Genomic DNA, 24,663 nt, shown 5'->3' with positions numbered 1-24,663 from the left:
GAGGAGTCTGGGGATTGGGTGGGTCCTTCAGGACAGCGGGCTGGAGTAGGGTGGACGAGAGGTGGGGAAGTGGGAGTCATCAGCATGGTGACCTCCCCACCCTGGGAAGGGTGTGCAGGTGAAAGGGGGACAGGCCCAGGTCAGAGCGCTGGGGACCACCACAGTTAAAGGATGAGTGGCCCTGGCCAGCGTGGCTCAGTCGGGTGCGCATCATCCCGCAAACTGAGAGGCCGCGGTTTCAATTCCCAGTCAAGGCACATGCCTGGGTTGTGGGTTTGTTCCCAATCAGGAAGCCTACAGAAGGCGACCAACCGATGTTTCTCTCACACGTCGATGTTTCTTTCCCTCTCTTTCCCCCTCCCTTTCCCTCTCTCTAAAAAAAGGGGTGGGAGAAAGAACAGTCACTCTGGAAGGTCCCTAGGGAGAAAAGAGCAAGAAGGTGAGGGTCTGGAGGGAGGAAGAGGAAGAACTGGCCCTTAGGGGCTCCTGCCACAGGCCCATGGGATGGGGGAGGAGCAATTCCATGGGAGTGGAGCCTCCAACCAAGCTGAGAGCAGGGAGGGGCTGCCAAGACTTGGCTGAATTTGACTGTTGCCCCTGTGTGGTGTGCGGGGACCAACACCCAGGAAGAAGTGTCTCAAATCTGGGGCTGGGGCCCTGGTTCCGGTTCTGTCTTTGTATGCCTTGCTGTGTGGCCTAGGGTCAGTCCCTGTCTCTCTAGAGCCTCAGTTTCCCCATCTCAGGTCCATGACTTTACCTAACTTGACTTCATGGTTTTGTCCTGGCAAGGATTTGATCTCACGAGGGGACTGGCAGGGGAACTCCAGAAGGCTTGTCACACATCCTGCTTCTAGCCTAGAACCAGAGCAGATTAGGGACCAGCAGGCAGCTGAGGGGTCAGAGCCAGGTGAGGGGGAGCTGGGAGGGAGCTGGGAGGGTAGGCGCCAGAGCCCCCAGGACTCGGTGGGAGGCAGCCTGGCAGGCTTGCTGACATCAGGGCTGGTGAATGTGGAGGGAGTTCATCCAGGCCCATCAGCCCTCACCTCCCTCACAGCCTGGTACTGGGCGGGACCTGAGCTGGAGTGTGGGGGGAGGGGAACTGGAGCTGAGCAGCAGCCTTTCTCCACATGGCATGGAGCCAGGTCTTGGGTGGCACTGGTCTTCATGCCCCACCCCCACCCCAGAATTGTCCCCTTCCCCCCTGCCTGCTCCCCTGCCCCTCTTCCTCAGGTTCTGGTTCATCTCTCCTTATCTCCTAGGCTTGTTTCCAGCTGACTCAATGGTCTGACCCCCGAAGGAGAAGAGCTGAGGGGGATGGCTTGATTCTCGGACTGTCTGCCTTCCTAGAACCCACAGGGAGCCTATCTCTGCCCTTGACAGAGTCCCTCCTTCAGCCACAGATGGAGCCCTTCCCTGCCCCCAAGCAGCCCCTCTCAGATCTGCCCGCGGTGGGTCAGGAGGAACCAGAACCTATGTGAGGTGGGATGTGTGGGTGGACCTGGGCAGCCAGTCTCTATTGTGTCTCACCTCTTCCGCACCATTAGGACCCCCACCCCAGACGCCCAGCCAGCCTTCCTCCCCCTGGAGAACAGGAGGGAAGGCTGGACTCCTGCCAGCCACCCCCACCCCCATGCTGCTGGTCCAGGCCCATGCCCAGGTGCACACTGGCTGTGGAGCCAAAGGTCCGGCTGGACAGTCCCTCCTAAGACTCCCCCACATGGTGGTTCCTTGGGTCCTGCAAAGGAAGGGAATGGGCTCTTCTGGCTGAGACCGAGGTATCTGAACTCCAGGCTCCTGAGCTCAGACCCACAGGAGCTGCAAATGCTATCTGGGTGGAAGCTCAGCAGCAGAGTCTCTCCCAGGCTCTACCAAAGAGTCTACCCAGAGAAAGAATGCAGGGAGCCGCTTGGCTTACCCTGTCCAGGCAGCTATTTGGAACCCACACATGCACACACACATGCAACATGCACGCCTTTTGGCACTTGACTTTCTCATGAAATAATTGCTGGAAGGCTGCTGGATTAGGTAACCCAGCGTTGCTTCCTGTCCCCAAGGTGGAGGGGGAAGGGGGATCAGTACTCAGCATCTGTTAGGCTGGTCCAGCTCCTTTGGGGCACTGCAGGCCAGTCCAGGAGGTCTGTGGCCCCAAACATCTTTGGAAGCCTAATGCAACAGGACCAAGCCTTTCAGATCTCTCCTTCCTGCAGTCATCTAGCTGTGCCTGCCCAGCCACCAGGAATCCTTTAGGTGGGCCAGGCCTGAGCAGGGGAAGGCTAATCAGGAAAGGTTTTTTGCACAGACAAGGATGGGATGTGCCCATTTTTATTTTAAATCTGTTTTACAATACAGTATACATGGAAATTTACTGTATCTGTGCCCATAATCCTACCAATCCTAAAGGAACAACTGTTTCCATTCCTCCCTTTCTTGTGAAGGGGTGGGGGGTGTTGGGAGTGAGGAAAATCTGGGTTCAGGCATAAAAGTATTGCTGAGAGGGAACAGAGTGGGAGCCCTGGCCTATGGATACAGGCTAGTGACAGACTCTAATGGAGGGAGAGGGTGATTAGTCCCAAAGTTGTCCATCCCAGGGTTTGGAGATTAGTCCCTAAGCCCTTTCCTCTCTGTCTGATTTGAGCCTCTGCTCATCTCCTAACACGGAGCCCCTTGGTGAGCCTGGGGCCCCTACTGACCGCTGGTGGGAAAGGTACAAGATCCTGCTACACTGAGTGGGATAGGGAGGGGAGAGACAGTGAGGGAACCTCACCACCTGTCTTTTTCTCTTAGGTCTTGTAACAGGTGCAGAAAAATTCAGGCAAAGGTCCCACAGGTGAGTATGTGCCGGGAGAGTCAGTGCCCACGTAGTAAAGAAGGTAGTGCCGAGCACAGGATGGGTGTCAGCGGGCAGTGCTGGGGACTGCTGCTGCTGCACTCAGGTCTCCCAGAGAAGTCGGGAAGTCCCCACCCCCAGTAGTGCCCGGGATCTGCGGGTTGAGAACGCCTAGAGAAAGCATAACCCACGTCTGTGGTCTCCAAAGTAAAGTCCACTTTGGGGGGGCAAGGCCTTCTTCCGGTGGGCCCGCAGCCCCTCTCCCAGGCTGCTCGCCACTCCTCCGGGGTAGGGGGAATCGGACTCAGCACGTTCCCCGCGACTTGCACCGGAGGAGCTGAGAGGAGGAGCGAGCTCTTCTTAGGCGTCTCCAAGGGCCCCCACCGCCCACCAACCTCTCAGGTCTCCCGGGGAGGGGGTGTCTAGCCCGCCGGGCCCCAGGCCCACCCTCGAGGCCCCGCCCCGCCGCTGCGCGGCGCCCAGTCCCGGGGCTCCGGGGGCCCGCCCCGCCCCCCATCCGCCCCTCCCACCGCCCCTCCAGCGAGCCCAGCTTCTGACCGCCAGGCGAGGCGGAGAGCTGCGGAGCTTGGCTTCTTCGGCTGCCAGGTTCGATCTCAGTCCTGCACGCCCCGCTCGGCCATGGAGCCCGGCCCCGACGCGGCGGAGGCGCGCGCGGTGCGTGAGGCGCTGAGCCGCTACGAGGCGGCGCTGGAGGGCGCGGTGCGCGCGCTGCACGAGGACATGCAGGGGCTGCAGCGCGGCGTGGAGCGGCGCGTGGCCGAGGCGCTGCGCCTGGCCAGCCCGCTGGCGCGCACCGTAGCCGAGCTGCAGAGCGACAACCAGCGGCTGCAGGCGCAGCTCGAGCGCTTGACGCGCCAGGTGGAGGCACTGGGCTTGGCGACTGGGCTGTCCCCCGCTCCCGGCACACCAGGCACGCCCAGCCCTCCGCCGGCGCCCGCTGTCCGGGACCGCGCGCCACGCCTGGGCACTGCACGTTTCGCCAGCCACGCCACCTTTTCGCTGTCCGGCCGCAGCCAGGTGAGCCTCGGGAAGCGCGGGCGCCAGGGCCGGGGAGTGGGGTTCTGCAGGTGCCTCCCAGCCGCCCCAAGTGAGAGGGCTGCGGGCAGTTTCTCCACTGACCGCGAGGACTCGGTGGTGGGAGTCCGACTGCCACTTCGGAGTTGTAGAGGGTAGAGAAGCACTATCTTAGCAGCCCTGCTGCACCTGTCTCGGGCCCCCTTCCTTCCGGGGATCTGGGACTTGTTTGCTCAGAGTTCTGTCTCCCTCTCCCCGCTGTCCTGTGACGCTAAGGGCTTGGGCGCTGAGAGCTGGCCCCTGACCATTCTACACCGCCCAGGGCCTCGCCGGCGTGTTGGAATGGTCAGCATCCCCTACTGCCCCACCTCTATTCACGCGCCCCCCACGTTGCCGCTCCACTGAGGCCTGACGGTTCCAGTTATCGATTAACCCAGATTGAGAAGTCGAGCCCTGTTGTGGGGGAGGGGAGGACGCAGTCTGGTCAGGTGCAGCCAGGCAGCCTTGTTTAGGGACTCGCACTGCAGGGGGCAAATCCTTATCGTGAAGGGAGAGGTGGAGAAACCAGCCTTGAGCAGTGTCTAGGTTCCTGAGCTCAGTGACGGCCAGAGGCCCACACCGCGTGGGGGTGGGGCGGAGGAGGTGCGGGCCAGCCACTACCTTGAGCACCGGGACCTCTGGAGTGGCCGGTTAGAATGTTTCCATGGTGTGTGCAGATTTAAGTGAGATTTTCCACCCTGCTCAGGCATGTGCTCTGGGGTTGGGTTTCCAGGGCCTGGGTGTGAGTAGTCTGCACCGCACCTGCTGCCCCTCCTAGGTTCAATCCATCAGGCCCTCTGGTCTCCTGTATGGGTGGGGCTGCACCTCAGTGAGACAGGGGGAAGGGATCAGATTAGCCCTTGCCCCTGGAGGTCCCAGCCTGAGTGGCAGATAGCCCCAGACAGAGCAGATGTTCTGCCCCAAACATAATCATCCCTTCCCAGCAGGTGTCCCAGGGAGGCTTTGCGGAAGGCCCAGGCCTTGTTGCTGCTGGTGTAGACTCAGGGCTGCAGGGGCTGTGCAGCATCCTCCAAAAGGCTGAAAGGACTCCCTGGCTATGAGAGTGGAGGGGCAAGTTGTGGAGGCCCCCAAATGCTGGACAAAAGGAGCTGGGCTTTGTCCCCGGGGTGTGAGAGGCACTTAAATATGTGCTGGTGGCAGAGCCCCTGGGTGTCCCAGTGCTCCGTGTGAAGTGTCTAGAAATATGGATACATTTAATTCTGTCCTATGAGCGTGACACTGCATGTCCATGGTATAAAGTCACCACTGTGGGCTCACATGTGCCTAATAAACTATGTCATGGGCTGTTCCTGAGGTTTCATTGTACCCTGTATTTGCTGCTCGTCTGCTCGTGGAAGCAGCTGCCCAAGTTTTAACAATACCCCCAGAGCCATACACATATATGTATGTATACATGTACATATGTAGGCGGATTCCCTCCAGTCATCCAACTTTTTCAGTGGGAGTTGGCCATGATCACCTGAGGCGAGCTAGTCCTCTCAGTTGGATGTGGTGGGTGAGAGACACCAGGCAGGGGAAGGGCTGGGTCCTCCTAGTATCTGGCAAGCTCCCTCAAAGATGGATGGCATGCTGGAGGGTGGTTGGAGGGTGGCTGGAGAGCTGGGGCTGCCTTGGAGCGGGATCTCAGAGGGGGAATCAGCAGGGTGCGATAGTCTGTGGATGTGAGCAGGGAGGCAGAGGGAGGAGCCCTGCCTGGGGGACTGCTGGGTCACAGATCTCGTGGAGATGCTGGGCTTCGTTTGGGTCGTGCTGAGTGTGAGGGGAGTGGGGAACCCAGGGTGAAGCTGCCCCAGAGCAGGCGGAGTCACAGATCTGTTGCACTAAGAGTGGTCAAAGCCACGGGGAGATATCGGGGCAGAGCTGGGAGTTGAAGCTCTGGAGTGGCTGAGGTCTTCAGTTGTGCAGAAGGAGATGGTGGGCAGGAGCCCTGGGCAGAGGTTTGGGCTCGCGCCGTGCCACACTGCATGCTGCACCCCTGCATGTCCCCCCACAGGGAGCTGCCGGAGAGCTAAAAGGCCCCTGAGAGCCCACCTTTAGAAATGAGAGGGGAGAGCCCTCAGGGAGAAGTTGGGGGTCAGCAGTGACGCTGCAGTGACTGGAGGAAGAGGATGGATACATGGTTGGGGAGTTGGTTGTGGACTTGAGACAGGCCTGGGGTGAGGCAAACAGCAAGTGTGGGTAGAGGATGGCCATGGTCTCCAATGGGGTCAGAGGCTTCGCAGCCTCCTGCGTGTGGCCCCCGGGCCTGAGGCAGCTTCCCCCAAGCTGACTAGAAGACTGGTCCCTACTTCCCTTGCAACGCACCTCTCAGAAGTCCTGACACAGGCTTCCAGCCAGTTTCCAGCAGTGAAGGGGGCTGTGTGAAGCCATCCACAAGTCTCTGCTCATGTGTTGTGACCAACAGTATGTAATTGGGTGCTTGGTCATGAACAGGGAATCAGGGCTCCAGGGCAAGACTGGACAGGTTCAAGGCTGGGTGCAGGGGCTGCTGCTCTCCCGGCCTCCCATAACCGCCCCCACCCCTACCGTCTGCATCGCAGGGGCGTTCTGGGTGTGAGGGTCTTATTCACACACTCTAAGTGGTGGCTCTGGTGTTACGCCACCCCTCTTTAACAAGCAGTGAGACTGGGAGACACTTTTGCACCCTGCTGCTTTAAGGTGGAGACCACAAGGGTTGGAGGTGGGCCCTACTCCGCATGTAAATGTGCCCGAACTCAGGGCAGAAAGCGTTGATCATGTAATCAACTTCTGAGTACACAAACCTTGACCTTACTAAGGACCTTGCTCATCTGGCTTAGAAAGGTCTGATGGGAGCCAGGTAGTAAGCAGACAGAAGAGCAGCCAGGGAGGCTCTGGGAGGAGGGAGAGGACAGGGCAGTTGGGTGGGGGTAACCAGGGAGGACTCCCTGTGGGAGGTCTGAGTCCCTGGAGCAGACAGAGCTGGTTTGGGGACATTTGCTGTGAGACTCTGGGGCCACCTCCTCCCAGCTAGACTCAGATTCCTCGTAGCTGAACTAAGGGGGATTGGCCCAGCCCACTAGGGCCTCTCCAACTGAGTGGGGTAAATAGTTTGAACAGTGACATCAGCCCAAACTGTTCACAGAAGGGTCCATAGAGCCACAGCTGTGGTCTGGCGGGTGGAGGGAGCCAGCTGGGGGGCCGCCGTGGGTGGCAGCAGCCTGAGGCCAGGCCAAGCCCTGGAGGCTGCACCACAATTGTTCCCTGGAAATGTCCTCTCAGCTGAGCTGGAGCCACTGGGCCCCCATGGCCAAGGTAGTGAAGTCCCTGAGGAACTACTGCCAGGAGTGAGGTGTCAGGCCTGACCATGAAAGAAACCAGACTCGCCTTATCTGCCTTCCTTTCCCAGACACATTGTGTGATAAGGGAGTTAAATGCTTTTGGGAGAAGTTTGAATTGAGTCTTTAAAACTGGTGTGAGCAAGGAGGAGGGCAGGCATGTTAACGGGCTTGGAATAGGGATTCTGGCCATACGTGGGCTGTGCTGGGCATATGCATGGACTCCCGTGTCCACACGTGAGCCCGCGGGGGGTCAGGCAGTACCGAGAGTACCTGAAATACTACTCCTGCTCTTACAAGTGTTTAAGACCTTCCCCAGGGAGAGGGTCTCCGAAATCAGATTTCTCACATCCCTGCCTGTCCCCCTAAAACTCCCAGGCCCTGTGAGGGAGCCTCCCTTTCTGAAAATAGAGCCTGGATGGGGAGCTTGGGGGTGCTAGAGCCAGGTCAATAGGACCAGTTCCTGTCCCCAGGCCTCTCCAGTGGTTTCTACCAGGTATGCAGAGGTCTCTCCCTGGCTCTCTTCCCTGTGGCTGGGGCAGGCTACCCCCACCAAAGGAAGACCCCTGGGAGAACGAGCAGAGGCCTCCACGGGTGGGCTTGGGGACAAGGAGAAATGCTGCTCCAGCCCAGCTCGGCCTCTTGGCTTACAGGCTCAGGTCGTGTTGGGGCGGATAACCCACTCACACCTGTTCCTCCCCCTCCTCTGATTGGGATGGCTCAGCCTGCCCTAGGTCCTGGGAGGTGAGTTTGTCTGGAGTTGTCCTCACTGCCCTCTGCAAGGCCAGAGTGCTTCGTGGGGTAGGAGACCCGAGTCCCAGACCTTGACTCTTCCAAAGCCTGTGGTCTCAGCGTGAGCCTAGGGGTGAGGCTCCTGAGGTGGTGGGTTGGAGGCTGGTCTCTGAAGAGCCCCTTGGCTCGAGGTGTGGATGGGGTCCTTTCCTTGAGTGAGGAGTGGCTCCAGTCAGGGATGGAGGAGCGAGGGGCAGGTGAACCTGGGAGTCTGGGCTCAGCCACCACCTGACACAGGGGGTCCCACCAGCATGAGTTCGCCCTATGCCCTTCCCCTTGGCAGGAATCTGGCCGGTCCAGAACCTCCTTCCTGCCTGGTTGTAGTGTCTGGTCCCCTGAGGCATCATGGGGGGTGTGGGCCTGCAACATGCAGGGGCAGGTGTCTGTGGGGGTCCCCCCACCCCACAGAGACCCACATTCCTGGGAAAATGGTTTCACCATCAGCCTGTCCCTCCAGGCCCCTGCCTGGACCTGTGGAACCTGTTGGACCAGAGCAGGGTGCGTGGGGGGACATGGAGACCCCAGAGCTGGGTGGAGCCAGGTGAGAGGTCGAGGTTGGGGTTCAGGATGGACCGTTTCTCCACCTCCTGCTGACTCGGCTTCAGGTTAGCAATGGTGTGGCTCTAGGGGTGCCCTCCCCATGCTGGGCTGCCAGGAGATGCACCCCCACCTTCTCCACTGTTCCTTGGAGTGGGCCTGGCCTCTCCCCCTCTGTCCCCCTGAGTCAGAAGTTGAAGGGTCACACCCTTTCCAGGGCCAGGCTCTGAGTCCTGTCTTTTCTCACTCTCCCAGAGACCCCACCCGCAGAGGGGCCCCTCAGCCTGCTGGAGCCTTTCTGTCAGCCTATAAATATCCCATCCCTTCTTCTGAAAGAACCCCTCAACCCCCTTTGTCCCTCTCCCCTCATGGTTAAAGTTACTACAAGGCCTCCCCCACCCCTTCTCCTTTGGGCCATCGCCTGTGCCCTCCCCCCACCTCCCCTCCATTCAGTTCCTGAACAGTGCCAGTGACCTGTTTTTTGCTAAACCCATGGATGCCTTTTAGATCTTATCTTGGCCTTCTCTTTCTTGACCTGAGGCCACCTTTTGCTGCCGCCAACACACCAATACACCGGGCTTCTTGATACACTTCCACCTGCCTTTCTCAGCATTCTCCTGATTTCCCTCCCACCTGCCCGAGGCCTCCTCGAGTTCTCACCCGCAGATGCCTCTCCTGCCCCTCGGATGGATGTGGCGCCTCATTCCTCGCCCCATCAGCCCCACGCCAGCTCTTCCTCTGCTGCGCTTTGGATTTGAGACTCCTGCTTCTCCGTCGTTTGCCTGTCCTCCCTCCTAAACCTCATGCTCAAATATCCAGCTACTTCCTGCCCTCAGCTCCCTGATGCCTCAGGACACCTTGCCCTTGTCAGGTCCCAAGCTGGAGTTCTTGTTTCCCCACCAACGCCCTTTCCCTTCCTAGGCAGTCACTCAGGCCCAAAACCCAGGCTGGGAGGAGGAGTGCGTCCTCTCCTCCCTCTACATCCACTCACTCTCCCCAGAGCTCTCAGTCCTTCTTGCCCTTTGCTCTCCCACTGCCCCATCTCCCCTCCCCACTCTCCACCTGAGGTTAGTAAGGTGACTGGCCATCTGGTTTCCCTCTTCCATGCCACTCTCTTCCTGGCTTCTAAAGGATGTTCCTAAAAACACAGAGGTGATGACCTTGAGCTCCTTCTTGTTCAAGGAGTCAACTCCAAGTTCTTGGGGCTGGCACTTTGGGCTGTATGGTGCTTCTGTTGCCACTGGATCAGAATGCTTTGTGCCCTGATGTCCACCTGCTTTTGCAGACACTAGTCACTCTGCTGGGAATGGCCTCCCCTCCTCGTCTACCTGGCTTACTTTACCCCTGCCTTTGGGAAGCCCTCCCTGACCTGCTGGCCCAGAGGAAGTCTGTCTGAGGCACGCACCCTCATGCTGCCTTGGTGCCGGCTGCTCTGCTCACAGCCCGGGCTCCCCCACCGCCCCGACTCCTCCATGCTAGGCTTGCCACCTCTCGCACTGGTTGTAGGAGTAGCTGAGCCTTTGGGGTCCAGGGATGGGCTTTGGTCACCTGGGAACCTTACAGACAAGGAGACCAGCCTGCGGGCATCTAGGGAGAGATACAGCCTACCTCTCTCAATCCATCCATTGTGGGTCCTTACTGGAACCCCTGGGAGGGGTCCGCCTTGGTTCCTCTCTTTCTAGCAGATCCCGGCGGCCTTACAGACACTCTGAGCCCCCACCTTCCCTCACTGCGGGAGGGGTAGGACCACAGTTGAGGAGAAGAATGACCCTCCTGGCTACAAATCTTGACTGTATAGCCTTGCACTGTGTACATCCCCTCTCTCAGCCCTCGGGTCCCCGCTGTAAAATGGGGCTGGTAGCACCTACGTGGGAGGGCAGAAAAGCAAGCTGGTAGAGCGGCCTGCCCAGAAAAAAGGACTAACACTTGGTAGATGCTCAGACGGCACTTGCACAACCTATTCCCACATGTCAAACAAAGAAACTGAGTCCCAGAGGGGGCACGGCCTAACCAGGCCACCTGGTGGTTGGTGGCACCGCCAGGATGCCAGGCTCCCCACTGGCTCTCGGTCTTGGCTCTCTGTCTGCACCCTCCACAGTGTGGAGTGGATGGGGGAGCCCTGTGCTCCAGATATCTGGGCAGACCCTGCGACCCTGCATCCAGTGGGAAGGCCTCAGCAGGAGGGCCCTGGTGCCATCCCTGGCCCAGAGCAAGCTTTTATACATCTCTGGGGGTCAGCTGCTCCCACACAGGCCGCCATGCCAGCCTGCCCAGCTGGGAGGAGCCAGAGCCAGGCTCTCCCTTTCCCAGTCACCTGGTCCAGCCTGGGGTAGGGGTGCGGCCATCGCACACACTCCTCAGCATCTTCTGTCTTGACCTTTGTCCCTGGCATTGTTGGGTTCTGAGATGAGCCCAGTGAAGCGCTGGCCTCCCAGGACCCCAGGGACTCAACAGCTGGGTCTGGGTCCGCCCCAGCTGGCTGTGCACTTTTGGCCTGGCATGGTGTGTCCTGGGGGGCACCTCTCTCACTGGTGGATGATGGTTGCCCTGCCAGAATCGGGGGGGAGGGGAGGCTTTGGGGGTTGATTTGGGAGGCGGGCAGCCGGCTCCAGCTGACTGGGCCTTTGCGGTGTTTGTGTCTCTGTAGAGCGTGGATCTTCAGGATGAAGCCAGTGAGTCGGAGATGAGAAGGACCTCAAACTCGTGCATCGTCGAGAACGGGCACCAGCCAGGGGCAGGTAGGGGCTGACGGCAAAAGCAGGTGGATGGGTGACTTCAGGGGTCTTGGCGGCTGTGCACCTGTGCCTGGCCATCCCTTGGCTGGGTGGGGGGACTAGAGCCTAAACTGCAGCCATGGAGAGGCTGCCAGGAGAGCAGCCACATTTGGGGTGGAGCAGACTTTTTCAACACAGGGGGAAGTGGGAGATCTTGGAAGGTGGTGAGCTGTCTGTTTCTGGAGGAGTGCAAGCAGGAGCTGTCTGAGGAGCTGTCCGAGCCTGAGCAGGGCAGAGGGTGGGCTGACAGGCAGAGGGTGCTCAGCAGCCTGGCTGTGAAGGGCAGTTGGGGCAGACGTCAGCTCTGGTTGGAGCTGTGGGAAGTCTCCATTTGGGGGAGCTCAGGGAGGTTGGAGTGGTCAGGGAGGCCTTCTTGGAGGAGGTGAGAGGAGGGTTCAGAGTGGCTGGAGCCCTCCTGGGGCATCTGAGGCCCCTGTGGATGCCATGGTTGACACCTGCTGTCCCCCCTCTTGTCACATGTTCCAGGTCCAGGTGACGGACCCCTTGAGGCTGCCCAGACCCTTCCAGCACCAGAGCTTCCCAAGCCTCGCCCCATGAGCCTGTCCTTGGGGCCGCCCCATCAGCCAGTGACGGCTGTCACGCGGGTCTCCGAGAGGTTTTCTGGGGAGACCTCAGCCACAGCTCTCTCACCCACATCTGCCGCCATCCTGGGGGGCCTCAGCTCAAGCCCCAGTGAGGCCACCAAACCCTGGACTCCCAATCCCAGTGGTAGGAGCAGGGACTTGGGGGCAGACCCCAACTCTGGCCTGGGAGGGCGACAGGGGCTGGGGGTACCGTTATCCAAAGACTCAGAAAATCTGGGGCCAGGCCCCAGCTTCCCTGCCTGTCACAGCAACTCCCTTCTCTAGCCCGTCCGTGCCCTCCTGTGGGGCCCACCTTGACCAGACTCATCTCCTGGAGGGGCCGTGAAATAGCATCGTCCTTTGCAGGGGACAACCATGGCCTCGATTATAGGCTGAGGCTGTGGTTAGAAGTTAGAAGGTGGCCTTTTGCCCTGCACATTTTGACATAGTCCCCCCCTGCCCCCAAGCCTGACTTGGGCCTGCGGTCAGGCCTCAGTGGTAGACCAGGCTGGGGCCGCATGGGCCTCGAAAATGAGTGTTCGGGAACAGGGTGTTAGTTGGATACATAGTGCAGGAGGCCCCGGGCCCTGGGCTCTCCAGAGCAGGTGGGCACCCTTCTAAAGCCCTTTTTGGTCATTGCTCCAAGTTCCCAGCCTCCATTGCCCTCAGCTGTTGGCCGAGGCGCGGCCAGCTGGGCCCCGGGGTCCTGCCTGTGGGTGGAGTGGCTCTGGGTAAACAGAGCAGGGCCGGGCAGATGAGGGAGGCACGCAGGGGCCGGCCTTCCCAGAGACCAGGGTTGGTGATTTCTGTCCCTCCCTTTGTCCCACAGAGAAGAATTCTTCTCTCCTGCGGCCTGTGTTGGGCTCTGGCTATGGGGCAGTGACAGCAGGCAGGAGCAATGACAGGTGAGTCTGGCCGACCAGGCTCCTGGTGGGTGGGGTGGTCACTCCCTGGGGGGTCATCTGGGCTTTGCCCCGGACCCAGGGGGCCCAGGCTGCCTGCAGGGAGCTCCCTGCGCCCACTGCAGGAGGAGGTGCACGCCCTGGCCTGTTGCCTCCCGAGCACCGGGGCAGCAGGGGTGCTGGGTAGGACTGGAGCACTTACGGAGGCTGTGGGGCTTGGTGGAGAGTTTTGTTTGGAGAAGTATGGCTGCAGGCTGGTTTCTTGATGGACCCTTCAAAGCGAGTCTGTCAAAAGACGGGAGGGGTGTCTCAGTGTCCCTGGAGGAAGGAGGGTAGGAAGGTCCCTCATTCTCCTCTTTATCCATCCACCCTGGCTAGGGTCCCTCCGAGCCGGGCTGCTTCCTGCCCGGGGGCTGTGACCGTATCTGGAGAGGCCACAGGCCGGGGTGGGCCCCCAGGGGCTGCCCAGTGCCACAGGCCTCCTCCTGGACTCTGGGTGTCCCTGTGTCCTCCCAGGCCAGCTGGACTGTGATTGGAGATGGGGATGGGGGGCTGGCTTGGCTGGCTTGCTTCTTTTTTTCTTTTTAATAATAAAATGATTGTAACTTTCTGGCCAACTGTTTCAGGGAGGCAGAAACAAAGGGGGTCTTATCCATCGGAGGTGGGGGAGGGGTGTCTGGTTCTGGGGGGACTGGCTATGCGCACACCTGCTGTCTGAGAGGACACCCCCTGCCCACCTCCCACGGACACCCTCACCCAGTGAGGGGGCCCATTCTCCCTGCCTTGGCCAGGCTGGCCAGCTCAGAAAACCTGCCCAACCGGTCAGAGCCTGGAGCAAGTGGTGCTTTCTCCTTTATACCTGCCACCAGAGCCCCCTTCCCCCATTTCTGCCTCATTTCACACTCAGTGGGGAGGAGGAGCCCGTGTGACCTAGTGACAGCTGAACCCGTGTTCCTGACTCGGGGTTTTCTCCTCAGCCCACCTCTGGTGACACCACCCCAGTCGCCCCCCTCCCCGAAGCTGCCAGCCACCACTCAGGCCCATCGGCAGGGGGAGAGTCGCCGGGAGCTGGTGAGGTCGCAGACGCTGCCCCGAACCTCCAGTGCGCAGGCCCGAAAGGCATTGTTTGAGAAGTGGGAGCAGGACACAGTGGGCAAGTACGGACACCGGTCCCAGGCCAGGCTGGGCTCCCAGATAGGCCCAGGCCCAGACCAGGTCCAGCAGGCAAGGCACAGGGGGCCTTTCTAAGGGGTGACCTCCTGGGCAAGACACAAGCTCAGGGCTGGGCCACAGGGTGGGCTGTGGGGCTGGGAGCCAGGCAAGGCCCGATGAGAGCCCTCCTCTCTCCCCAGTTCCCAGAGGGGGCTCACGGGCTACCTTATACCCAAGTTCCTTGTGAGTTGTAGCCCCTTTGGTTTCAGGGAGTGACGGGAAGACAGGAGGGCAGGTGACTGGGATTCCCATGAGAGTGGGGACGGGCATACAGGACCCAAGTGCCCCTCAGTCCTCCGTCAGGCCTGGAGCCACCCGCTAGAGATGGGGTCCGCCCTTGCACATGTCTGGCCCTCCCGTCTGTGCCCGGCGGTGACTCCTGCTGCTTCTGGGGTGCAGCCCAGCCGCTGGTGTTGAAGGCTCCCCCAGCTGGCTCCCAAAGCTACAACCCTAGGGAGGGAAATGGGCCCAGAGAGTGTCCCCAGTGGCCCAGACAACCTCATCTTGGCTGTTAGGGGGTGTCCTTGGGGCCCAGAGGAGGAAACCATCCTTCTAGGCTAGGAAAGAGCCATCTGCACACGGATGGCCTCAAAGGGAGGCTCAGGAGGAGGGGTGTGATAGGGGTTAGAGGGTTCTCAGGGGCACCTAGAGGTTGGAAGGGGGGGTGGTCCTGCTGGATACCATCCAGGGCGGCTGTGTGGCCGGTATGTGGGGCTCACGCCTGGATGTGGCCATGGGGGGTGAGGGAGGCTGTGTACTGACAGAGGGTCACCCCGGGGGAGCAGAGCACATAGGGTCATTTCCTGGCAGTGTGGGAATGACTGGGGACTCCCCCGCCTCTCAGAGGAGATGGCAGCTGAGGGATGGCCCCCATGGCAGGCTGTGCTCTCTCCACAGGGGGAAAGGTGAGGCCCGGGCCAAGCTGAAGCGGTCCCAGAGCTTTGGGGTGGCCAGTGCCAGCAGCATCAAGCAGATACTGCTTGAGTGGTGTCGTAACAAGACTCTCGGCTACCAGGTGAGCCCAGGGTTCTACCCCAGCCCCTGGGATGTTGGCCAGTGGCTGGACTAAGTGCCCCCTGCTTTTGGTCCCCAGCCAGAGCAAGAACCACAGGTGGGGGCAGAGGGAAGGAGCCAGAGAAATTGTGCCTCCCCAGTGAGCCCCCAGCAAACCCAGGAGTCCTGTACCTGGGCCTGTGCAGGAGGGTCTGGTGCCCACTGTGGGGTGAGGTCTGGTGACCGTGGCTGTGGCTGCACTGGGTGGATGGTGGACATTGGGGAGGGGCTGGGAGAATCCGCCTGTGGGGGTGAATTGGGTAGGGCAGTGAGGTGGGGCTATACCCCCCTCACCCGCCTGCATGGACCTCGCCTTGCATGCAGCACGTGGACCTGCAGAACTTCTCCTCCAGCTGGAGTGACGGGATGGCCTTCTGCGCCTTGGTGCACTCATTCTTCCCCGATGCCTTCGACTACAGCGCCCTGAGCCCCACGCAGCGACAGAAGAACTTCGAGCTGGCATTCACCATGGCTGAGTGAGTACATGGCAGTCCCACTGGCTACCAGCCCCAGCCCAGTCCTGAGCCTGACTTCTGCCTGGTGGAGCACAGGGGTGGGCAGAGTACGGGGCAGCTGTCCACAGAGCCGAGGCCCTGAGACCCTCTAGCTTGTCTGCGTCCTGTGTAGGTGGGGAGACTGCAGAGCCTAGGGGTGGAGCCAGGTTCTCTTCTCGGTGTGCCTGCAGGTGGCTGCCCTCTGGGGGGTGGTCTGGGAGACCAGCCACAGACAGGGCTTGGTGGGCAGTGGGATGAGGTCCCTCAGAGCACCGAGCCTGTCCTCCCAGGGCTGGTGGAAAGATGCAGTTGCCTGGGCGAGCCACAGCTGCTGATCAGCCAGAAACTGAATAACATCTGCCATTTTAAAAACGTCTCCAATAAGTAGACTTTTGCTTCCCTAAACATTATTCTAGTGTTTCATATGGAATCCCCTACCTTCTTAAGCCCTGCTCATTGGGAGAAGATGGGATGCGGGCAATTCTGGGATCAGGAGGCGCTTGGGAAGTCAGTTGGGGACTTGGTTACTGTCTGAGGGCAAACCCCCAGAGCATCAGGGGCACAGTGAAGTGGGGGTGCATCCATCCTGAGTCACTGAGGGACCCTCACAAAGGCGCGGGCAAGAGTGAGGGAAGGAGCCAGGTGCAATGTGGTACCCTTGGGCCAATAAGCCCGAAGCTACAGGAAACCGGGGAGCACAGCTGTGTCCAGAGGGCTGGCTGGTAGGAGCTGTGCTTTTGGGCAGTGGATGTGACCAGCTCATAGTGACCTGGCAGGGAGGGAGCTGGGGGGCACTTAATACCCTGTCCTCACCCTCCTCCTGCCTCTACGCCAGGGCCTCTTGTTGGGGGGACACAGGCAGGAGGCAGAGGGCAGGGGGGCCATGGCTGCAGTCCGTTGGAGCCCCATTGCAGTGTGGGGCACCGATGAGGGTGGTCAGGGCCGCCTGATGCTGAGCCTTGTAGAGTTAAGGGGAGGAAGGCCAGGGGGAAGGAAGGTGTCCCCAAAGCAGTATTTATTTCCTGGAGGTTCCCTCCTGCCCACCCACCTGCCTTTGTGCCTGTGACTTAAGCCTTTGTGACCGACCTTTGTCTGTGGTCTGTGTGCCCAGCCCCCGTGTCTGGGAGGCGCTCTGCTGTGCTTGTTGAGCGGGAGGAGCCCCCTCCGGGGCCTTGCCTGGCCTCCTCACTCCATTCCCTGCCCCACCTCCCATCCCCCACACTCACCAAAGCCGGGCCAGGGGAGTCCGAGCCAGCAGGTGATGAGACCCGCACTTGGTCCTGAAGGGCTCGCCTGGAGCCAAGGCAGCCGCCCCTCTGAGCAGCGGCCCACACCCTGGGGACAGAAGGGAGACATGGCTGCTGGCTGCTCCCTGGCCCGCGTTGTTGGAACATGACCATTGCCCCTGTTGTGTTGTCTCGGATGACGCGCTTGGACTCTCGGCCCCCTTGGGGTCATAAGAACTGCTTGTATACTTTAAAAGCCTTCTCTTTCTTGGCTGCTTGGGATTAGCTGTCATCCTAATTGCAGAAACAGCTTTGGATGGAGCGTGTTATGCAACTGGATCCAGACGATGGTGAAGTAGAGCCAAGTGCACGATGTTGGGGAGGGGCGCTTCCCCAGGATGAGGCCCAGCTTTCTGAAGCCTAGAAACGGGGACAGTCCGGAATCAGAGTCTGCAGGGCCAGATCTCTGCTGTGGGCACCCCAAGACCCACCCCAGTGGGTGAGGCCACACTTGGCTTTCAGAGTTCTCTATCCAGTCCAGTGGGCCAGGCGGGGCCAGCTCAAGCCCTGGCTGCCATGGTCACCGTCAGCCCTGGACCTGTGGCTGGGAGAGGGAGGCCCTGGGCCATGGGTGGCGGCCCTGCACCCCAGCTCGCGGGAAACACAGCTTCCCTTGGCAGCCAGAGCCAGAGCAACTTGTGGCTGTGCTTTCCCGGCGTGATTTTTGTGTGTGTGGAGCCTCCAGACTCCAAACAGATGTTTCTTCTGTTCCCAGCTGCAGAAAGCAGTGGTGGGCACTGCTCCCGGGTTCGCCTCCCTCCTCCCCAGAGCAAACAGTGGAGCTGAAAAGCTTGGCCCTGCCTCCTGTGGCCTGGGTCTGCTCCCGGCTGGGGTGAGGGGAGGATGGCCTGCTAGGCCCCTGGCCTGAGTTCTTGTTTTTCTGCTGACTCGAGGGGGCCAGGGCTTGCTCAGAGTCTGGGGAGGTGCCTCCTCTCATGAGTCACCCATGAGATTATCTCGGAGGTACTAAGGGGACAGGGCTGGGAAGGTGGACCCGTCTGTCCCAGGCTTCTTGGGAGGGCAGCAGCTTGGGTCCCCAGTTACTTGGACAATAGGCTGGTTAGAGAAGCTGGAAAGAAGCACAGGAACACCTGCTTGAGGATACTGTCAACCAGTGTCTTCTCTGATGTCCCTGAGGTTTGCCAGCCAAAGCCCAGCAGACACTCGGGGCGGTTGGAAGCCATCAAGAGCCACACAGGTGGCAGGCTGGAGCTAAGAAACTCAGTTTGGGAACAGGCAGTGTGGGAGGGGAGGAGCCTGGGCTCTCATGAAGGGAAAAGGGGACACGGACAGGGCCTCCAAACACAGAAAGGAAAAGTTGCCAGATCCTTCCTTGAGCAAGGGCCTTAAAAGCGCACAGATGAAGCAGAAACCTGCAGAGCAAAAGCGGCTGGTGCTTCCCCTCCCCCCCCCCAATAATTTACGGTCCCAAAGATTCCCTGTGGCCTAATCTGTGTGAGTGGATGTGGTGTTGACAGCGAAATGAGCTCCGTTAGGGGGACAGGTGTTCCGGACTTGGAAAGCAGGAGGACCAGCCCCTTCTACGGGTGCTTGACCCTCTGCACCTTGTCCCCTCATCTCCCGTGGAGCCAGACGTGCGGCCTGAAGCGCCCACTTGCCCTGCGGGGAATGTGCCCGTGCGCTCGGGTTACGCTGAGCAGAAGGGGCTGGCAGGCTATTTGTAGTGTCCATGTGTCTCTGCCTAAAACCAGATAGGAGGCTGCAGTCCGGGCCCTGGCATCCTGGTCTCAGAGAAGGCTTAAATAAACAAAAATAACCCTTCCCCCAGCCCGTCCCCCCATACAGGCCCGCCCTGTGGTAGCCGAAGATCCCAGTAGACTGGAGTAGGAGCAAACCCCCCTCAACCCCTTTCAACCCCAAGCGAGGTGGGGCTAGGTAAACTCATTTAAAATGGCCAGTACGCAGGTGTTAACTCTAGTTCTTGCTACGACATTTGAAGTGATTGTAGTTTCTCCTTTGGACTAGTCCATGTGGTTTGAATTACTTAAAGCAAGCTTGTATTATTTATACAAAAGCAGGGTTTTTTTTTTTTAATGTAAAAGGCAATTGGGGCCTCTTATATTTGAAACTTAAATGTTTTTGCGAAAGTTGTTGATCATCATTTTTCTTTTCTCATATCCTGTCTCGTCGTAAGCTGTGTTCACAGCTTCTGGCCATCTCATCATTACTGTCGGGGTGGGTCAGCTGGGGTACGGACTGGGTGGATATGGCCCAGTCCCCTGGCCGTCTGCGGGGGAAGGCAGCACCTTGCCCCTTGCTTCTACCTGGGCAGCAGAGGGTGACGCCAGGGTGACACCAGGGGGAGGCCTGAGGGCCAGTGCCGGCTGCCATTCTGATCTCGAAGACTCGCTGGCTGGGCAGGGATGTCATTGCTCTGAGGATCGTGCAACCCCTAGAATGAAGGGGATCAGCTCACTCTCCCTGCACAGGCTAGACAGCACCTGGGACGTGCCAGCAATTCTGGATGCGTTCCTTGAGGGGGCAAGAAAGAAATTAGAACTGGCTCAGCAGACAGCGTCCCAGGCACCCTTCGGGGGCAGTGGGGGAACCAGCATATTTAGTTTCAGGGAAAGGCATGGACATGAAGATTCTCTTCCAACGGGGCTCTGTGGGGGGGGCGAGGGGGGAGCGGAGGGGGTGGAATTAACCTAGAATAGTCTTGTGAGACTGATAAGTGTAAAGTGTGAAGAGTATGAGAAATTTAGGGAAAATTTTCTCATGGCCATTGCTACCTGCAGAGGAATTCGAACTGTCCTTGAAGGAAATGAGGCCCCTGCCCTGGACCCAGAGGTGAGCAAGCCAGGGCAGGGCCTTCCTGGAGACGGCTGGTGCTTCTGGTGGGGGTGTTCAGAGGATGGTACTTCAGTTCTCTTCCAAGACTGAGGTGCAGGGTACTAACGCTGACACATTTGGTGGGGGGACTGCCGAGGCCACGCTGTCCAGGCTGGTACCCTAGGCACATATGCAGAGCCTGCTCACACACTCCTGAGATCCTCCGACGGCAGCCCTGGGAGGGTGGGAGGGAGGGGAGGTGCTCTGCCTGAGCTGCAGGTGAGGAGGAGGGCACCAGAGGCTAAGTGGTAGCTCAGGAAGGTTAACTCAGGTCCCCGGAGGACTCTCAGAAGAACTCGGATTTTCAGACCTTGGCCATTGACAAAGCACCTCTGCATGCCTGCCCTTGTCAGAGCCTGACTTTCCTGACACCGAGCCCTGCTCTGGCCCGACCTGGGGAGCAAGGGTGCCCGCTCATTGGGCCAGAGCGCACGCCGCCCCACAAAGCTGCTGGATTCTCTTACAGGCCGCCCGCTCCAGACCGAGGGGGAGGCGGCAACGGGATCTGGGACAGATGTCTCCATTTCGCCTTGACATTTAGTTTCTGATAGGAGGCCTGGCGTTGGGCCAGTTGGGCCCTGTGCTAATGTCATGGTTCTTGTCTTCAGAGCACGCGAGCCCAGGCCTCGGGGGGACTGGGAGAAGGTGCTACACGGACCATGTGGACTGGTTCGAGGGCTCTGGGGTACAAGGCACATGAAGACACACCACCTCCCAAAAAGCAGATGGGGAGCCTGCTGGGAGGGGGAGCAGAGGCACGAGGCTAACTTTCTGCCAAGGAAATGGCACAGAAAGGTGAAGCCACTGGTAGAGCCAGGATCTGAACTCAGCTACCTAGATTTCAAATTTGGGCATGACGGTAGAAACAGCAACAATAATCTCTAATGGTTATCGAGTTCTTTCCATGTGCTGGACACCGTTCCGCCTTGTGTGCCTGGGTCAGCTCACTAATCCTGACACCGCCCCGTGAAGCGGTTACTATTCCAGGTAGGGTGACTGAGGCCCGCAGACGGTAAGTGTCTGCCCAAAGTCATGTAGCCAGTAAGGACGGCGGTGGGACAGGAACCCTACCAGTCATACACTCAGTGACGTGTGACGTGGGGCGAAAAAGGCTGGGGACCCCTGGAACTACAAAAGCACACACAGCTATTGAAGGAAGGACACTGATAATTGGACCAAGTGCAATTGTTTTTGCCTTTTTGGTTCTGCGTGATAATGCCAGGTCAGCCACACCCGGTTCCCTGGGGGAAGTGTGGCTCGGCATCCCGGGGGGTGTTGGCTGTTACCGCAAGATGCCGTGCTGAGAAGCAGTGTGACGCCCCTTAACTGTGGATACTCATCATCCCGCCTCCACGAAGCTGGGGCCTCACGCCGCCTCTGAGCTGGGATGGCAGCGGGAACAGCTTTCTTTACAGCCCAGTGAGAGGCCCCAGTTCCCACGTGCATGGGCACCTGTGGGGCAGAAGTTAAACCAGGGTTTCCCATAGCGACAGGCACTGGGCCTAGGGCAGGGGGAGGGACGAGATGATCGTAGGCAATGCTTTTTAAAAGAATTAATTTTTAAATTAAATTTATTGGGGTGACATTGGTTAATAAAATTATACAGGCTTCACGTATCCAGTTCTGTAACACATCGTCTGTGTACTGCATTGCGTGTTCACCACCCAAGCCAAGTCTCCTTCCATCACCATTTACCCCCCTTTACCCCGTTCTACCTCCACCCCCCCCTTCCCTGTGGCGATCACCATACTGTTGTCTGTGTTCATGGGTCCTTTTTTCTGTGTTTAATCCCTTCATTTTTTTATCCAGCCCTCTGACTCCCCTCTGAGAGCTGCCAGTCTGTTCTCTGTATCCGAGTCTGTCTCCACTTTGTTAGTTTGTTCTGTTCATTAGATTCCAGAAATAAGTGAAATCATATAGTACCTGCCTTTCTCTGATTGTCTTATTTCACTTAACCGAATACCCTCCAGGTCCATCCATGCTGTCACAAAAGGTAAGCTTAAAATCCAGCACCATTTATGATAAAAACTCTCAGCAAAGTGGGAACAGTGTGAACACACCTCAACATAATAAAGGCCGTATATGACAAACCCACAGCCAACATCATACTCAAAGGGCAAAAACTAAAAATGTTTCCTTTAAGGTCAGGAACAAGACAGGGATGTCCACTTTTACCACTCGTATTCAACATGGTATTGGAAGTCCCAGCCACTGCAGTCAGACAAGAAGAAATGAAAGGCATCCAGATTGGAAAGGAAGTAAAACTGTCATTACTTGCAGGTGACACGAGTTGTATATAGAGAACCCTAAAGTTTCCACCAAAAAACTACTAGAACTGATAAATTCAGTAAAGTAGCAGGATACAAAGTAAATATCCAGAAATCAGTTGCATTTTTTTTAATGCTCATCTGAGGACATGCTTGTTGACTTTTAGAGAGAGGAGAAGGGAGGGGGGGAGAGAGAGAGAAGCATTGATTGGCTGCCTCATATGCACCCCGACTGGGGACCAAACCTGCAACCTAGGCGTGTGCCTTGACCAGGAATCAAACCTGCGACGTTCCAGTTTACAAGACAGCACTCCGGTCGACTGGTCAGGGCATCAGTGGCATTTTTATACATCAATAGTGAACTATCAGAAAGGGAAACTAAGAAAACAATCCCATTTACAATTCCATAAGAAAAAATACCTAGGAATAAATTTAACCAAGGATATAAAAGACCTGTACTTTGAAAATTATAAGACCCCGAAGAAAGAAATTGGAGATTAAAGTGGAAGCATGTACTGTGTTCATGGATAGGAAGAAATAACATCATTAAAATACTTGTACTGTCCAAAGCAACCTATAGATTCAAGGCAATTCCTATCAATATACCAATAGTGTATTTCACAGGACTAGGACGAATATTCCAAAAATGTGTGTGGAATCACAAAGACCCCAGATAGCCACAGCGATCTTGATGAAGGAGAACAAAGTGGGGGTATCGCGATAGCCGATATCAAACTGTACTGTAAAGCCACAGTCATTTGACAGTGTTTCAACTTCGAGTCGCAAGCCATTGATACATAGTAAACTCAGTTTAGTGGCTCGTAGTGGCTCGTACCAGCATTAAAAATAAAGAGGGGGGAGAGAAATAGGGGTGAAATATTAGAAATAAAATATGGGTAGTAGAAAGGGTCAGTATTTTTATGAAACTTAATTTCCACGGGTGTGTACGTGTGCTGACTTGTGATGAAAAATCTTCTCGCCGTGGGTCATGGGAAAGAAAAGTTTAGAGACAGTTTTAGGAGGGATGTGGGTGAATTTATTTGTACTCTATTCTTTTTACAGCAAATCCTTGAATACCGTCTCATTCAACCTCATTTTGTTGTAACACTGATGAGATGCTGTAGGGACTGAATTCTCGTTTCTATCAGTTAGCCTGTGGGAAAGTTGGTTTCATTGTACATCATCGCTCTGCTGACATCGCAGAACGTGCCCTCGATGTTAAATAAGGACTAACTGTACGTTTATTTTTATAGTTTATGCTGACTTTCCACACACTGCTGATATATGTTGAATTTTTGAGTTAAATTTAATTTTTAAGTGTTTAATACAGTTAGATTACACTAATAACATTTGTGTTTATAGTGGAATTCCAATGTGAAGTTTAATTTGTCTGGACATTAATGTAAGTCTGCTTAAGTCCAAGTGGGTTGCACGGGTGCTTCCTGAGTGGGGGGGGTGTGGGGAACACTGGGTCAGACTCAGTGACTGCAGAGGTTCTGCTGGGGCGGCCTGAGCTCTCTGTTGGGCCGCACTTGGCAGCCTCCAGCTCCAGGCCGAGTTCTCTCCTCCGGGCGGTGACGATGGCCGTCGGGGTGGCTGATTGATTGCACGGACTGTCATTCTGATGGGGCTTCTGTGTTTCAGGAACCTGGCCAACTGCGAGCGCCTCATCGAGGTGGAGGACATGATGGTGATGGGCCGCAAGCCGGACCCCATGTGTGTCTTCACTTATGTCCAGTCGCTGTACAACCACCTGCGTCGCTTTGAGTGAAGCCCCTGGGCTTAGAGAGCTGCAGAGCAAGCCCAGGAGGAGACCGTGGGTCCGCTTGCTTGTGTCGCCCGAGTCGGGATGGCCCCGAGAAGCCGTGCATTCTGGTGTGAGCGCTGTTTGTCCTGTGGTGTGTGACCGCGCTCCCTGCTGCCCAGCTGTGTCACTGCTGGAAGCACTGCTGAGCCGGCTCCCACCGCCTTGATGGCAGCCCGGGGCTCAAAGGAAAAGGGAAAATCACCAGAGAGAGGGAGAGAGATTGGTGCTAAGTAATTATCTTTCTTTAAAAAAATGCTTGTCTGTAGATTCCAGAATGCTAAATCACACTTTCCCTCTGGTGAATCTGGTTTCACAGGGTTACATTGATTACCAAGTTTTTCTTCTTCTTCTTCTTTTTTTTAATCAAAATACCCAGAGTTTTTTTACTTCCTCACACTATTGTAGTTTCCTTTCCTCCCTCCCTCTGGGCCGCTGCCAGGAAACAGAGAGACCGCTTAATCAGCAGCCTGACAAAGAAGACCGAAGCCTTGGGAAGAAAGAGTTTCAAACCTCCCAGGTCTTGGGCGGCATGACCTTCAAGTCACCTTGGCTCTCTAGGGAGTTGGGAAGGCTCGTGCCCGGTCCCCAAGCGCTCCTGTCCTTCCCTGGAGGCCCCACAAGTGTTTGGCTAAGAATAGGCTTTCCTGCCGTTGACCCTTTTGGGGATGGACAGGCCCTTTGTGTAGCGAGGCAGTTTTACTCACAGCTTTGTAAGGGGGTTTGCTGCGATATTTATGAAAAGTAACTCCGTCTGTACCACTGACCATTTGTACATAAAAAGATGTGTCGAACTTCGCTTCAGGTTCGTTATTTCTGTTTGGGGGATGTGGGGCCTGTGGCTGAGAGATTCTGCACACATTCCGAACGAAAAGCCACTTACGCGC

General features: G+C 57.6%; 1 protein-coding gene across 1 annotated transcript; it reads left to right on the top strand.

The window, feature by feature from the left end:
* The first annotated feature begins 3,401 nt into the window (after nt 1-3,401).
* On the top strand, nt 3,402-24,570 carry SMTNL2 (smoothelin like 2). The gene is made up of 8 exons (XM_024564885.3): nt 3,402-3,865; nt 11,195-11,285; nt 11,808-12,050; nt 12,735-12,810; nt 13,785-13,964; nt 14,917-15,034; nt 15,397-15,548; nt 23,617-24,570. Exons 1-8 carry the CDS (start codon nt 3,467-3,469, stop codon nt 23,741-23,743), a joined length of 1,386 nt encoding a protein of 461 aa, XP_024420653.3. The 5' UTR covers nt 3,402-3,466; the 3' UTR covers nt 23,744-24,570.
* The last annotated feature ends 93 nt before the right edge of the window (nt 24,571-24,663 follow it).

This window comes from Desmodus rotundus, chromosome 9, assembly GCF_022682495.2.
Source record: "Desmodus rotundus isolate HL8 chromosome 9, HLdesRot8A.1, whole genome shotgun sequence".
Lineage (NCBI taxonomy): Eukaryota > Metazoa > Chordata > Mammalia > Chiroptera > Phyllostomidae > Desmodus > Desmodus rotundus.
This window is presented reverse-complemented; position numbering and strand designations above follow the sequence as displayed.

What these genes read in the sequence shown, in the direction of transcription:
- SMTNL2 (XM_024564885.3), top strand. Translation starts at nt 3,467, where the DNA reads ATGGAGCCCGGCCCCGACGCGGCGGAGGCGCGCGCGGTGCGTGAGGCG. An exon ending in CGGGCACCAGCCAGGGGCAG is followed by an intron (nt 11,286 to 11,807) that starts GTAGGGGCTGAC and finishes CACATGTTCCAG; the next exon opens with GTCCAGGTGACGGACCCCTT. An exon ending in ACAAGACTCTCGGCTACCAG is followed by an intron (nt 15,035 to 15,396) that starts GTGAGCCCAGGG and finishes CCTTGCATGCAG; the next exon opens with CACGTGGACCTGCAGAACTT.